The sequence below is a fragment of the Megalopta genalis genome, chromosome 5, assembly GCF_051020955.1.
Source record: "Megalopta genalis isolate 19385.01 chromosome 5, iyMegGena1_principal, whole genome shotgun sequence".
Taxonomy (NCBI): domain Eukaryota; kingdom Metazoa; phylum Arthropoda; class Insecta; order Hymenoptera; family Halictidae; genus Megalopta; species Megalopta genalis.
The window spans coordinates 5202352-5215854 of NC_135017.1; the positions used below are offsets into that span (position 1 = coordinate 5202352).

The 13503-nt window shown below is 32.3% G+C and overlaps 5 protein-coding genes across 10 annotated transcripts; 3 read left to right on the forward strand and 2 right to left on the reverse strand.

The window, feature by feature from the left end:
• Positions 1-156: 156 nt before the first annotated feature.
• Positions 157-3022, reverse strand: ATPsynC (ATP synthase, subunit C). Of its 3 annotated transcripts, none has more exons than XM_033476740.2 (5): positions 2875-3022; positions 2317-2398; positions 2114-2206; positions 1283-1388; positions 157-892 (listed from the first exon to the last, which is right to left on the reverse strand). In XM_033476740.2, exons 2-5 carry the CDS (start codon positions 2359-2361, stop codon positions 729-731), a joined length of 408 nt encoding a protein of 135 aa, XP_033332631.1. In that variant the 5' UTR covers positions 2362-2398; positions 2875-3022; the 3' UTR covers positions 157-728. The 3 variants fall into 3 exon arrangements, with proteins under 3 accessions (XP_033332631.1, XP_033332627.1, XP_033332629.1); XM_033476736.2 differs by having other exon boundaries at positions 2105-2206; positions 2875-3021; XM_033476738.2 differs by lacking the exon at positions 2875-3022 and adding an exon at positions 2629-2775 and having other exon boundaries at positions 2105-2206.
• A 69-nt stretch (positions 3023-3091) lies between these two features.
• Positions 3092-7012, forward strand: l(3)neo43 (cytochrome c oxidase assembly protein COX16 homolog l(3)neo43). 3 transcript variants are annotated; one of them, XR_013033255.1, is made up of 5 exons: positions 3092-3817; positions 3895-4006; positions 4594-4694; positions 6370-6554; positions 6772-7012. XR_013033255.1 is itself a non-coding variant. In XM_076521468.1 (4 exons), the coding sequence occupies exons 1-3, from the start codon at positions 3705-3707 to the stop codon at positions 4651-4653; spliced, it is 285 nt and encodes a 94-aa protein (XP_076377583.1). In that variant the 5' UTR covers positions 3092-3704; the 3' UTR covers positions 4654-4694; positions 6772-7012. The 3 variants fall into 3 exon arrangements, 2 of the variants coding, with proteins under 2 accessions (XP_076377583.1, XP_076377582.1); XM_076521468.1 differs by lacking the exon at positions 6370-6554; XM_076521467.1 differs by lacking the exons at positions 6370-6554; positions 6772-7012 and having other exon boundaries at positions 4594-4797.
• tos (Exonuclease tos) lies at positions 4668-8417 on the reverse strand. 2 transcript variants are annotated; one of them, XM_033476729.2, is made up of 9 exons: positions 7774-8417; positions 7583-7702; positions 7040-7301; positions 6722-6937; positions 6356-6643; positions 6058-6262; positions 5205-5980; positions 4996-5101; positions 4668-4931 (listed from the first exon to the last, which is right to left on the reverse strand). In XM_033476729.2, the coding sequence occupies exons 1-9, from the start codon at positions 7932-7934 to the stop codon at positions 4921-4923; spliced, it is 2145 nt and encodes a 714-aa protein (XP_033332620.2). In that variant the 5' UTR covers positions 7935-8417; the 3' UTR covers positions 4668-4920. The 2 variants fall into 2 exon arrangements, with proteins under 2 accessions (XP_033332620.2, XP_076377576.1); XM_076521461.1 differs by lacking the exon at positions 4668-4931 and having other exon boundaries at positions 4976-5101.
• A 472-nt stretch (positions 8418-8889) lies between these two features.
• Positions 8890-10762, forward strand: LOC117224054 (uncharacterized). Its single transcript, XM_033476712.2, has 4 exons — positions 8890-9096; positions 9190-9444; positions 9546-9834; positions 10332-10762. Exons 1-3 carry the CDS (start codon positions 9087-9089, stop codon positions 9827-9829), a joined length of 549 nt encoding a protein of 182 aa, XP_033332603.2. The 5' UTR covers positions 8890-9086; the 3' UTR covers positions 9830-9834; positions 10332-10762.
• Positions 10763-11275: 513 nt separating this feature from the next.
• On the forward strand, positions 11276-13474 carry LOC117224052 (zinc transporter Slc39a7). Its single transcript, XM_076521464.1, has 3 exons — positions 11276-12820; positions 12903-12978; positions 13066-13474. The coding sequence occupies exons 1-3, from the start codon at positions 11912-11914 to the stop codon at positions 13239-13241; spliced, it is 1161 nt and encodes a 386-aa protein (XP_076377579.1). The 5' UTR covers positions 11276-11911; the 3' UTR covers positions 13242-13474.
• Positions 13475-13503: the final 29 nt, after the last annotated feature.

Genomic DNA, 13503 nt, shown 5'->3' on the forward strand with positions numbered 1-13503 from the left:
TCCATTATATTTTAGATTCGTTGCTTTTCAATTATTTACGTACAATGTTCTGATATCTTACATTTCGTGGGAGCAATTTCGATGTGAAAATATTTCGAAACGATAGAACGACGTTAAGTCATCGAAGAGAAGGAAAACAGAAACAATAAAATAATATTTTCACGACAAAAATGTTTATTTGATATCACTGTACAGTTTTTCGTCAGGAGTTACTTCAATAACGTGCGCACGCGACGGCACAATGATGAACCATATCCGGATAACAAAAACGTTCAAAAGTGTAGTACTACTTTCTTTTGGATCGATATATTAATGTCAAATACATACGTGCGTATTATGGGAGTATGCAAGTGAGGCTCTGTTTTTTTCTTTTTGCTTTTTTAATAAACTTCCAGTAACGTCTTATTCGTTCATTATACTGATTTTTATAATAATGTGAATTACGCTACATGAGACAGTAAACCATGAAATGATTACGAACAAATTAAAAGGCTTGAAGGGGGTAGGACGGTCCGATAGATGATCCAATACGTACAGCCAAGTAATATTTGCATTAATTCTCGTACCGTCGCACACCCCGTCGAACCAGAACTCGAACTTTCTCTAATGATTTCATGGCAACCCGTTTACCAAGAACAGCTTCCACTGTTCCCAGTCAGAGACAGAAGATGCTGTCTTGGCAGTGACGCACTAAAACTATCAGAAATTTCTTATGCGATGTTGTTGACTTAGAACGCGAACAAGAGCAGGAAAGCCATCATAAGGCAGAAAAGACCCATGGCCTCGGACAAGGCGAAGCCCAAAATGGCGTATGAGAAGAGCTGCTGTTTCAGTGAAGGGTTCCTCGCATAACCAATAATTAACGATCCAAATACCGAACCAATTCCAGCACCTAAAATCATAATAGGGAGTCTTAATTTTTTTTATGTCAGAATCTTATGTGTAGTTGAACAAAATTTATAACTGTACTGCAATCAGGAATGTTTGAAGGAACTGGGACTAAAAGACAAATAATATAACAAATGCCATCATCAGGCAAAAAAGACCCATTGCCTCTGATAATGCAAAACCAAGGACAGCATAGCTGAAGACTTGCTGTTTCAGAGATGGGTTTCTGGCATAACCAATGATTAAGGAACCAAAAACTAATCCAATACCAATTCCTGAAAAAGGAGAAGGACAAATATAGAGCAATTATAAAGGGAATGAGAAACAGGAATTAGGTCTGTAAAAAATTTTTGTTATCGAGGACAGTAAGAATATGATTTCCATTATTTTGTACCTGATCCAGCAACACCAACAGTAGCTGCACCAGCACCAATAAACTTGGCAGCAGAATCAATGTCACGGCTGATTGTGGAAGTTTGGAAGTTACGCAGAATAGGTGACTGCAGGAAATAATTAAACAGATAACTTTGATACCAATTATGCAGGAATAATAAGATGACTGTATGTAAGACTGTAGAGTTTAACATAACAAATTATAGAAGTATAGAATCTTTTGAATTTAATTTTTGATCCTTCTATGTAATGAGGTATCTAAGGTCCAAAATAATTCTAGATTATCTAAGTATTTCTACACTGCAACAATATGACTTATATAACCACTATCATTGATGTTATATATTAAGTCAATACATTGGTATAATCAATCTAAATTTATCCAATCTTCACTGAAAAAATGAGCCTGTTAATAAAACTGCATCTGCAACAGTTTTCAAATTGTTGTGTGAGCTAGACAAAACAAAAATAGACTAAAAATTTTAGGTTCAAATAAAATAAATTTTATATAAAACTATTTCTTTGTCAATCCTTATGTAAATTTTAAAGATCTTATTTCAATGTTCTGCCCATGTAATTGATCTTTTTGTCCAGCTCATAGCACATTCTGAATATCATGGCACCAGTAATTTTTAATGTGCATCAACACACAAAGTCAATACAAAAATTTCTAGTTCATGAATGGCTGTTATCTATATAAAATCAATGACTAATTTATTATTTTAATTCACAAAAACTGTTCTGCTATAAGAATAAAACCACTTATGTAACCTCGAATATGGGAGAGGTTATGCAATGTGTAAAAAAAGTCAATGATACTCACAACACTTACCGGGCTCTGGATTTGATTCTGTTGGAGAATTTGGCTGTGGTTGACCACGGCACTGCTCAGCGGCCGCATGTAACTCTTGGTTCCAGCGACCAACTGCGGAACAAAGTATTCCAGAATTACGGTAAAACGGTGTTGTCTCGTTATATAATAATCATAGATCACGAACAAAATGGAAAAATGAAAATAAGTTCCTCTCTACTCACGGTGGACCTGGCAATGGGCGCGATGAATCGGGTGCAAGCGAACATGATGACGTTTGACGTTGTGTGGTCGCAGAGAGAGTATCTGGAAAACGTCGGAACAGCAACGTATAAAAGATACTGCCGTAAGTTCGTACGTAAGACGCGCGCACAATCTATATCGAAAACCATAGACCACGAACTGAATGCACGAAGCGCAGGATTACGTAACGCGTTATACTAAATCGTTCCACAAGACATTCGCAGAGGGTAGTAAGGTTGAAATTAACCCGTGAAAAATTACAATTTCTCTGTTGTCAAGAGGTCGATAATTACTCCGAAAATATGTAACGACGGAAGAACGTCCGAAACACTAGAAAATGGCTACTACTCGTGTTCCTCCTCGATGACCGGGCATCGGTTCCGTACAAGTTTCATGCTGATTATGTTACGAATATTCACGAAGAACTGTATTCCCGTAAATACTTCAACGTAAAAACAAGTTAACGCGCGATCGACGTGATATTTCGGCGATTTTCTTTTAATTTATCGCGATCTTCACTAGCGAGCGGTCCGACTTACCAGAGGACAATGTCGAGAGGCGGTAAGAAGACCCGGCCTTTGGAATGTTGAATTCGTGAGTGACTAGAGAACCGTCGACGAACAGCCTATCCTGAGAGACCGAAAGGAACCGACTTCCGTGCAATGACCTATTCGCCACTTCCAACGGGCCGAGAATCGCCGATTCTCAGTATCGACCAACCGAATTTAGCCGAGCGCCGTTTTATCTGCAATTACTGATCGATTCAATATCCCTCGTGCATTTCCGGCAGCATTTACTTAACTTTGTTGTTCATTATTTTTCATGTAAAATTTTTATTTTTTTTCATTACCTTGATTTCATGCTCAGTTTCATGAAAAATCGGTCAATCTTAACGAAACCTTCGACAAAAATGAACACTTATTTGATTCTCTGTTTCTAGTTACATATTGATTCAAGACATGCTTGAACATGTGAAACCCACTTTAAACCTGTAACCAATTACATACATTGAATTACGTTCAGAACGTGTGGAACTGTATGTCGTCTGCTTTCCATAGATAATTTCCATAGATTTCCATAGATAAAATGACCATTTTAGGAATAAGAAGTATTTATTAAATTACATATGTAATATGAATTTTTATTGATACGGATCAGATATTACATATGTAGGATATCTGCGAATTATATATGTACATTACATGTTATTACATAATTGAAACTACTCTATGCACATAGAATCATACATACATTATATGTGCATGGTATGCAACTTACAATGCTTATGTGACTGAAATAAAGGGAAACATAACCTCGCATTTTGTGGGTTACTCATGAGCATCTACGTAACGTAATATTTTATAGTAGAATGCATAGTAGAATATCAAAATTTTTAAAATCAACAGCATTTCGATATTTTGTACCATTTATGGTACTCGTAATAGGAGGTTCGTTTGCACTCCGTGAAGTTACGGAAGTAAGGTAATTATTAAGGTTAGATTTTTAAATTTTATAACATTGAAATAAGAGAAATAGCAGTTAATTTCAATGATTCTTAGATATAAATACCGAAATACGATCTCGTACGATATTAGAAGAGATATAAAAAAAGCAGGAATTGAAATGAAAGATCCTGCTACTCTAGAAGAGATATATGATGATTTGGAGAAGGTATGTAATCTTGATCAAAGATATTATAGTTGCATTCAAGAATGATAATTTTACAAACCTTTTACGGTATAGTTAAATTTTGGGTAATATACATATATTTCATATGACAGTTATTCTTCACTTTCATAGAGAATAATCATTGAATTGTTGATTCATTGATTGATTGATTTTGTCATACAAAATAAAAATTGTAACGAATACATAAATGTTATAATTATGAATAACAAGTTCATCAATTTCTTTTTATTTTTATATACTAGATGTATTAATAGACTTGATTATTTTAAATATTTTTGCAGGATTTAATATTAATAATTAAAGGACTTTATTTTAATCAGAAAGATAATAATAAGCATGAAAGATTTAATAATACTTCCTTTATAGTATACTTTGCATACTTTGTTAGACATATTTTTTAGTCATGTTTATTGTCATTTAGAAAAGAAAATAGAATCATATAGCTTTGACAATCTACTTTCTTTTATTGTATTTTATCTTTGTTATCATATTTTTATTTCATTTAAATTTTATCCATTTGTAGTTGTCATTCAAATATAACTTAAAAAGATTAATGTAACATTTTTCAGAATTCTGACCTTGATAATTGGGAAAATGTAAGAATACCAAGACCTTGGGAGGAGAAATAATTTCTAGTTTATCGTAAAAAAAAAGAAACGTTATTTTATTTGTAAGTACATTTTTAATAGCCTATGTTTGTACAAAATTGTAATATTTAGAACAATGCTGCCTCGCATCTTATGTATAATAAAGTGAGATCCTGTTGAATAGTATTTGTACTTGTATTTCCATCAGATACTGCTTTTGCAAATAAACTCATACTTTTTTTTTTTTATTAAACACATGGCACAGCACACTTTCTTCGACATATAATAATCTCCATGTGCGACGTAATTTTACAGTAATTCTATAAATAAATAATATTTTTATACGATTCTTAAAAATTTGTTTTTATAATATATTATACTTACTTCTTTTTTCAAATCCGTACATGCTCAATAAACCTTGCCTTTGTACTGAACTCAATTGCTGACTTCTACGTGTACTGCTTGTCGTATTTGTTTTACTACCGGAAGTCTAAAATAAATATTTGATTGTATGTTATATATTTGTTCTAAGACTTAGTCAGATATGAATCTTAGAAGAATACTACATAATCTGATGCAGTAATAGCACTTACTCTAGAATTTGAGGACTTTTTACTGTTAGAAAGTTTGGTTTTGTTATTTGTATTTGACCATTTAAATAAACTACTAGTTGAGGTATTTATATTTTCTTGTGAAATTAAGAAATCAGAATCTGCAAAAGATTCTGGTGACGTAAATGATTTAGTTACATCATCTGATCGATTGTTGTCTTCACTTAAAACAAATTCATTTGTTTGAGTATCTAAATATGATTTTCCAAGATCAAAGTTAGATGAACTATTTGAGTCATCAATAACATTGCGCTGATTTGATATAAATGCTGTATTACATTCTTCGTCTATATCCATGGAACATGATTCTGTATCCATTTTGTCAGTTGTTATTAGGGATTGAACATTAATGTTATTAGTGGCATTATTTTCTTCAGTCGTCCTATCTCTTTCTTCTTGAAAAATTTCATTTGAATTTCTAGATGCATACAATGCATCACAGTCAATTATGTTATTATTATCACGTTTTATACTTGTGTTAGCAAAGAATTTACTTTCTTCAGTAACGTTTTCATTTATAATTGTTCTTCTAACACGTATTTTGCCTCTTCCCTTTATACGACTTCTGCTTCTAGACAAAAGACTTGGAGAAGTTTTATCAGTGGATGTTTGTGTAGAGAAAGGATTTATTCGTTTAATTAAAATAGGAGATGTTTCTTGTTCACTAAGAGATAAGTTTGTTTCTAAATTATTTTCTATTCTACTGTCCTTAGATTCATAGATATTTAAAATTTCATTTCGATTCAGCTCTGTACATTCTGTAAAATTTGGATGCAATTATATTTAGCACTATTGTATCAATAGAAAATACTGCATAAAGAATATATTGTAATACCGGTATTATCTTCATGCTGTGGTAAAATAGACCTTCTCAAACGATTGGTTTGGAGAATCATCTCTTTATTGGCAGTCTTTTGTTGACACTTATTGTGAGGAGACTTTTCGATGAAATTTTCTCTTAATTGATAGTTTCTTGACCAAATACTAGTATGCTGAAGTTGAACTGATTTTCGACCCCATGCATTAGATCTATTTTGATTCTGAAAAATACCAATTCAAACGATATTCAGGATTAAAATAAAACTTAAGTACATGTACAAATTTTGTATATTTCTATATGTATTGATATTTACCTCCTCTTTATCAGGATCAAAATTATGAAGCACTTCTAAAGAAAATGGATCACAATTTCCTAAAGCAAGTTGAAGTGCATCAGCTTGATTTGTTTCTACACCAGCATAATATAATTGCTCTTCTGTTATGTCGGGTGAAAGTGGATTCAAGCGAACTTGTTTTCTTTGTAGAGGACAAAACACTAATTGATGTTTAAAAGTAATATCTGCTAATATAAATGCATCTCTGTATTCTTTTGTTACAACTAACGATTTCATCTTTAAATAAGATCCCAAACGAGTTAAAGCCTACAATAATAATTGTAATTTTGATTTATATACATAATATTATGGAGATAAATAAAACTAAAGTTAGATGCAACTTGCCCTGTATATATCACAGTCCGTATTTAACATAATAAATTTTTTTGCTTTAGTCAACCCAATACCAGAGAGGGAAGGCAAATAATCACAGCCTGATAAAATACACATATAACGAAAACTGTCCATACTAAATTGTTCTGCCTGCAGACCCATAGCAAGATGTAAATGTTCTTGATCTACCAAAGTACCATGACCATATACATCCATTTTAAAAAATACCTATGATAAAAGGAAAAATAAGTAAAAATAAAATTTATATTGTATTCAAATTGAAATAAACAGAACATGAAGATATTTAAATTGTAATGAAACGATAGAAACCTTCTTGCAACCAAATAATGTTAGGTCACTATCTTCTGTAATAACAACATCAGCAATTCCACTAATATTTAAATACGCCAATTGGGCATCTGCCTCATATGGTGCTACAATACAGTCAACATTCATTTTCTGGCATTGTTTAATTAATTGCAAAGCCATTTCATGTGTAACATCTATAGATCTTCTTAACAAATTTCTTCCTTCTGCATGTTGCCCCATTTTTATTAATTCAATTGCTTTGCTACGATTAATTTGTCTGGCTCTAAACAAAAAATATAATATAAAATTAGATATTAACTTGACCAGATACATAACACTGGGCACTCAGTTCATTGACTGCATTATACTCGGAAGATTAAATGTTGCAGATAATTTAAAATAAGTATTACAAATGTACGATATTGTTATATATGTAGAATTAGATGCGAATTTATGGATTTTTTAAATATTAATTCAGAAATTATTTTCCGAAATCCTAGATAAAAATATAGATGTAAAATTATTCGTTTAGTAAATAGTAGACAATTAAATTTGTATACATACTCTCGTCGTTTATCCTCAGTTAGTGCTTTTGCAGGCAAATGTCGTCCATCGAATACAAGAATTGGTTTAATTTTATGACTAAGTAACATATATATAAATTTCATACAATAATGAACATATCTAAAAAGAACATAACTTTTATTCGATACTCTATTTAATAGATAATAGTTAAACAATGACAATATTCTTACGCATCTGTCGGTTGTCCCATGGCCAATTTGTCAGCACAAGTAAAAACACCTTTATGTAGCCAACAATAAGAGTCAATAGCAACAGTACCACCACTGAATTCATTAATATTTGTTCTTCTCGAAGATTTTTCTAAGAATGGAAGTAAACCCGTAATACCCATATTTAACTTTTAATAAAGGCACCAAGCAGTCACTCAAATATCTGATCTGAGTTACACACACCATGTATCGTTATTCGCATTACCGCCAAATTATGTTCAATCATTGAACATAATTCATTACTAGATGTACAGTAGTGCTTACAATTCTGGGATCATTTCTACCACCAGAGTTCGGCAGTGTGCAATTTTGATTGTTTCGAATATTTATCTAAGATAGTTATCCAAATGAATTCTCTTTAGTCGAATATTTTATTTAAATAATGATTATTCATTATTCGTCATAAATTATTCTATTTATTTAAATAAATTATTTAAATATAGATTGTAAAATTATTATTCGGATAAAAAGAGCCTAGCTGGATAAAATGTTCAAATCTAGTCTTAGCGGTTTTTTAATGGATATTATACCGTTCATATCGTAGAGCTAAGATTCGAACACGATACCCACATTGTTACGTTAGATGGCGTTAACTGTCGTGTAGTGTGGCGTACGCCCGTACAAGCGGCACACGCGCTACCTACAATTTAGTTACTAGACGTTCCTACCTAAACCACTAGTCTCTCTCTCAGTCTAATGTAGGCCTCCCACGAGTAAAGACGTACGCACGAGGATAAATAAAGCACCGCTGCGAAGATAGGCAAACCACGTGTCTCATTACTACCGAAACGCCATCAATCCCCAGTTCTCAGAGAACCAACATAGGGGAACGAAACAACACGCGAATCCGCCACAGTAGCATATAACGGATTTTCAGGCTAGTGTTGTCCCCACTACTACCCCCACCCGGGATCACCAAAGCGACAACTGTTCGATATTATGTACACTAGATCGCGTTTTCTTTTTAAAGCAACTGCGCGGACTTGGATGCGTAGTAAAGTGGTGGGGATAGAAATGCTAGTACGAAAATATGCGACCGTTGTTGCTTCAGTCGCACGATGTTCGTATCGTGTAGCATGGACTTGAGTCTTGGTCGTCGTTTTCCTTTGCAATCTGGAAACACTGCCGGCGAAGCGTCATTCTCATTCCATAATTTTTATTGTTTGGCGCTTAGACTATATTATGGTCTAAATGTAAAGTTTGGCGTGCGTTTGATTTTATCCAGTTTCTTTGTGATTTTTCCAAAGATAGTTTTTGAAATTCTAACTTGAAGTATGGATTCAGGTAAGGCAAATATGTAGTACTTGTGTATGAATATAATTTAAACAATTACAATTTTTTGAAAAAGTTGAGTAATAATGAGTTTTACATTAATAGACAGTGCAAGTACAAGTACAAGTGCTTGTGTATCTCCTCCTCCTGTCAAGAAGATATGTAAGAATGAATTCAAGAATGAGTGGCTACTAGACCCAGAATTTACAACATGGCTTGAAAAATGTGAAAACATTCAGAAAGCAAACTGTAAAATTTGCCAAAAAGTTATAACAGCAAATAGAAGCAGCCTATTACAGCACAAGAATACAGAAAGGCATATTCAAAACGAAGGAGGTACAAAGGTTCCAAAAGAAGAAGGTATGAACTGTATATTAACTTTATAACTAAAATAACAATTATATATGCAAATAATTTAAATGAAAGAAATGTAGCATAACAGCAATTAACATTATTTTTAGACTCTGATGGGGAAAGAGCATCTAAAGATCTTGCAGAAAGGGTTAAAAGAGCAGAAGCAATATTATGTCAACACATACTTAAACATAATCGTAATTTTCGTACATTCAATCACTACATAGAAATGTTACGCAGATGTTTTCCAGATTCTGAAGTTGTACAAAATCTTAACCCACAATTATTTAATAGTCAAATGTACAAAACACAGGAAATGATACCAGAACATTTAAAAGGTATCATTTTACCAAATGCAATGGACACTGAGACAGATACAGATACAGATTAGGCTTGGTATGTATAAAAATTTTTTTATAAAGAAAGATTGTACAATCATAAAGTACTCGAGCCCAGTTACTTGTACAAGATGGCAAGAAATTTGCATTTCCCATGAACTTTTGTATGTATAGTTGGACCGGCCTTCTCTGTTCCTACACTTTCTTAATCCAGACTAAACACCAAACTGGTGACATGGTAGCTTTTCGACAAATTCACCAAAAATCTAACCCCATCCATGCTTGGTCAGGAGTCTTACCGTTTCGTATAAGCAACTGTGCGCGATCCTGTATTGACCACTTGTTATCACAATGTATACATATGTAAGAACATTAGATGAGTATGGAAACTGGCTCACACATATAAACGGAATTCAATGTATTAGTAACAATATCTTTTCCTTAATATTTTGGAAACTAAGCAAGTGCATGCTATACATATATAGGAAATTATACGAATTTATGAATTATTAAATATTGTAACTGTTATTCATCTTTACTTTCGTCATGTTACAGAGGAGATTCATGCAACGCTCTGCAAGAGAATATTATCAGAAAATGGTTACGCGTCCAACGATGGCAATCCGAAGGGTTGGTTCATGGGTAAAGACGTGATCCACGAGTCGTAGGGCATAATTCCTTAGGAGTATTCCTGAGTTGCCCCAGAGAAAGCTAAAGTTGCCCCGCACAGTTTTCGGCAAAAACGTTCGCCATCCTCAGTAAAAAAAAAAACATGCGGACTGTACGGAACTTTAAGCTATCTAAAATTATGTAAATTATGTAAAAATAGTAATAAACTTTCTGTAATCTGTATAATATGCGAATGTAGCCAAACCGCGGAATCAGATATCGATTCCTAAAAAAGTTATAACACGATACAAGTATTACTTATAAACACTTGTATTATTGTATATATTATTTGTAGAATAAAGATTATATTTGCTATATTTTATATAATAATTATATCATATTAAAACGCAGTCTTTTAACGGTTTCTACGATAACTGGAGTTGTTAGAGAGCCCAAGAAGAGAAAGTGGTATAGGTGTTGCTGTTTAAATGAAATATATATATATATATGAAAATATAAATCTAACATTAATTCTATTTTTTTTTTATGAAATTTTGTCTGCTCAAGCTGAAATTTCGTAAAGCGTTAAGAATACCTTACATGGAACATTTAAAAAATACAAATAATTGTATAATTGTTTTTACAATCGAGTCAATTAAAATTGTATTGTATTTATTAATAATTTTTCATTGAAAATAATTATAGATATGATGTAAAAGAATAACAAAATAAAAACATAATTTGTAATCTGGTTTAAACTTTTTATTACAAACTTTGTTCCGGAAATTTGACGAGCTGGAAAATTTTGAGCTTACGTGGTAACATTGTATTTTTAGAGTCGGCAACACTGTAAAATCGAAACCAACTGATCTGTAAGCAATGTTTTGTGCATTGGGACAATATTTTATCTATGTACAATATCTCATTGTACATTTCTCTCTCTAACATGTATATATCGCAGATGCATGTTTCTATTAAACAAACTCTATTTTAATATTAGCGATTCAACATAATTTTTAGCCTCAAATGTGATCATCATTGTAACGATCTCAAATTTAAAATTCATTTCATACTTCAAACTTATTGACAAGTTATTATCAGTACAGCAGTGCAGTTCACCAAGGTTATCAACATTATGTACAGTAATGAGTCTTACTCCTACATACTTTCAGGCCGCAGCTTGATCTGTTAGCGAGGATCGATGTAGAAATTTTCTTTGCTTTGATTGGCTGACGATTCACTACTGAGACAGAATCCACTGTGGATAAGATGCGTAATAAAATAGTGGGGATGTGTGCGTCAGCTTAGGGAGTAAATACTGTACAATGTTCTTACATCGTAAAAAAAACAGACCTAACCACGTTTTGATAAGATATTTCACCTGCATTTTTATGTACATATGTCATTCCTGGACACCAAACCTACAATATTGAGACTCGGAAGTTTTTATGTACGGATGTTAACAATACATCGACTACACTACGTGATTAAATTATATTTCAGTCAGTGTGTGTGAGATTGTAGAAATGGTCACGATAAAGGTTAATCAACGAAGTTGTGCAAATAAATGGATTTCAAAAATTGTGTTTACAATACTTCTATTGTTGATATTTTTAAACTTGCCTACTCTTTGCCAAGCCCACAGTCATAGTGAATTACCAAGTTTTAAATACACTAAGGAGGCTAATTTAAAAAATGAACATTCCACACAAGATTATCAAGAAACTCAGCATCAACATGGGCACGGTCATCATGCACATGACCATCGACATAAGTCAATATCATCTGACAACCCGGAGGATTTTGTATTTCTAAAAGCAATTACATCTACCTTAATTATTTCAGCAGCTCCATTTTTTATTTTATTTTTTGTTCCACTGGACAACACAAAAGAGCACGAGCCGCTATTAAAAATATTATTAAGTTTTGCTTCTGGTGGACTATTAGGAGATGCATTTCTACACTTAATACCTCATGCTTTGGTACCTCATAGCCATGATGAGGAAGGACATGATCATGTTCATAATATGTCTGTTGGTTTATGTATATTATTAGGTATTATTATATTTCTAGTTGTGGAGAAAGTAATAAGACTTATAAAAACGGATCATAGTCATGTACATGTACATAGCATTCCAGAAAATGTACAGGAAAAAAAGAAAGATGATAGCAACTCAAAGAAAAGTATAGTTACATCTGATCTAGTTTCTAAGAAATCTGAAAATCATCCTGAGAATGAAATAAAAATTGCTGGATGTTTAAATCTAGTAGCAGATTTTTTACACAACTTTACAGATGGCCTTGCTATAGGAGCCAGTTATTTAGCTGGTAGCAGTATTGGCTTTATTACTACTTTCACAATTTTACTACATGAAATACCTCATGAAATAGGAGATTTTGCTATTTTAATACAAAGTGGTTACAGTAAAAGAAAAGTAAGATACTAAAAAAATGAATAATTAAATCAACTATTAGCATATTGTATTAATAAATTATGTTTATATTATTTTCTTACAGGCTATGATGCTTCAGCTTAGTACTGCAGTAGGTGCTTTATTAGGAACTTGTGTATCATTGCTTGCAGAAGGCATGGGTAAGAAGGAATTATAATATTGTAAAAAATATATACTCCCAATCAGTTAATTTAAGATTTCAATTAAACATTCATTTGTACTTATAGGTGATCTTGCAACTATGTGGATTCTTCCATTCACAGCAGGTGGATTTATTTATATCGCAACAGTGTCTGTAATCCCAGAACTTTTAACTGATACTAAATTTGGACAATCTGTAAAAGAAATCATTGCGCTTCTCTTAGGTGTATATATGATGGTACTTATAGCAGAATATGAGTAGAATTATACAATACTTTCCTTTGTAAATATATTGTAATCATTCAATAAGAATCGATCTTGACTACTGTACCAAGAACCTTAAGCTAGAACTTATATTTTTACAAGGATGTAATTGTCTTTAGTGATTAACTATACTCCAGTGAAAATATAGTGTTATGTTTTATATTTACTGAAAAAATTAGCATATGAGTTCTGCAATGATATTATAAAATAAAAAAATTGTTTCTTATAGTAGATGATTGTTCTTAAGGAAAAATGAAAAA

Bases quoted from the DNA above. Each gene is read 5' to 3' on its own strand.
- ATPsynC (XM_033476736.2), bottom strand. From the start codon at position 2,361: ATGTTCGCTTGCACCCGATTCATCGCGCCCATTGCCAGGTCCACC. The intron at 2,207-2,316 runs GTGAGTAGAGAG...TTTGTTCCGCAG, and splicing joins CGCCCATTGCCAGGTCCACC to TTGGTCGCTGGAACCAAGAG. The intron at 893-1,282 runs GTACAAAATAAT...TTATGATTTTAG, and splicing joins TGTTGGTGTTGCTGGATCAG to GTGCTGGAATTGGTTCGGTA.
- tos (XM_076521461.1), bottom strand. From the start codon at position 7,934: ATGGGTATTACGGGTTTACTTCCATTCTTAGAAAAATCTTCGAGAAGA. The intron at 7,703-7,773 runs GTAAGAATATTG...TGTTCTTTTTAG, and splicing joins ATGGGACAACCGACAGATGC to ATATGTTCATTATTGTATGA. The intron at 6,938-7,039 runs GTTTCTATCGTT...CTTTTATCATAG, and splicing joins CATTATTTGGTTGCAAGAAG to GTATTTTTTAAAATGGATGT.
- LOC117224054 (XM_033476712.2), top strand. The intron at 9,445-9,545 runs GTATGAACTGTA...CATTATTTTTAG, and splicing joins AAAGGTTCCAAAAGAAGAAG to ACTCTGATGGGGAAAGAGCA.
- LOC117224052 (XM_076521464.1), top strand. From the start codon at position 11,912: ATGGTCACGATAAAGGTTAATCAACGAAGTTGTGCAAATAAATGGATT. The intron at 12,821-12,902 runs GTAAGATACTAA...ATTTTCTTACAG, and splicing joins GTGGTTACAGTAAAAGAAAA to GCTATGATGCTTCAGCTTAG. The intron at 12,979-13,065 runs GTAAGAAGGAAT...TTGTACTTATAG, and splicing joins ATTGCTTGCAGAAGGCATGG to GTGATCTTGCAACTATGTGG.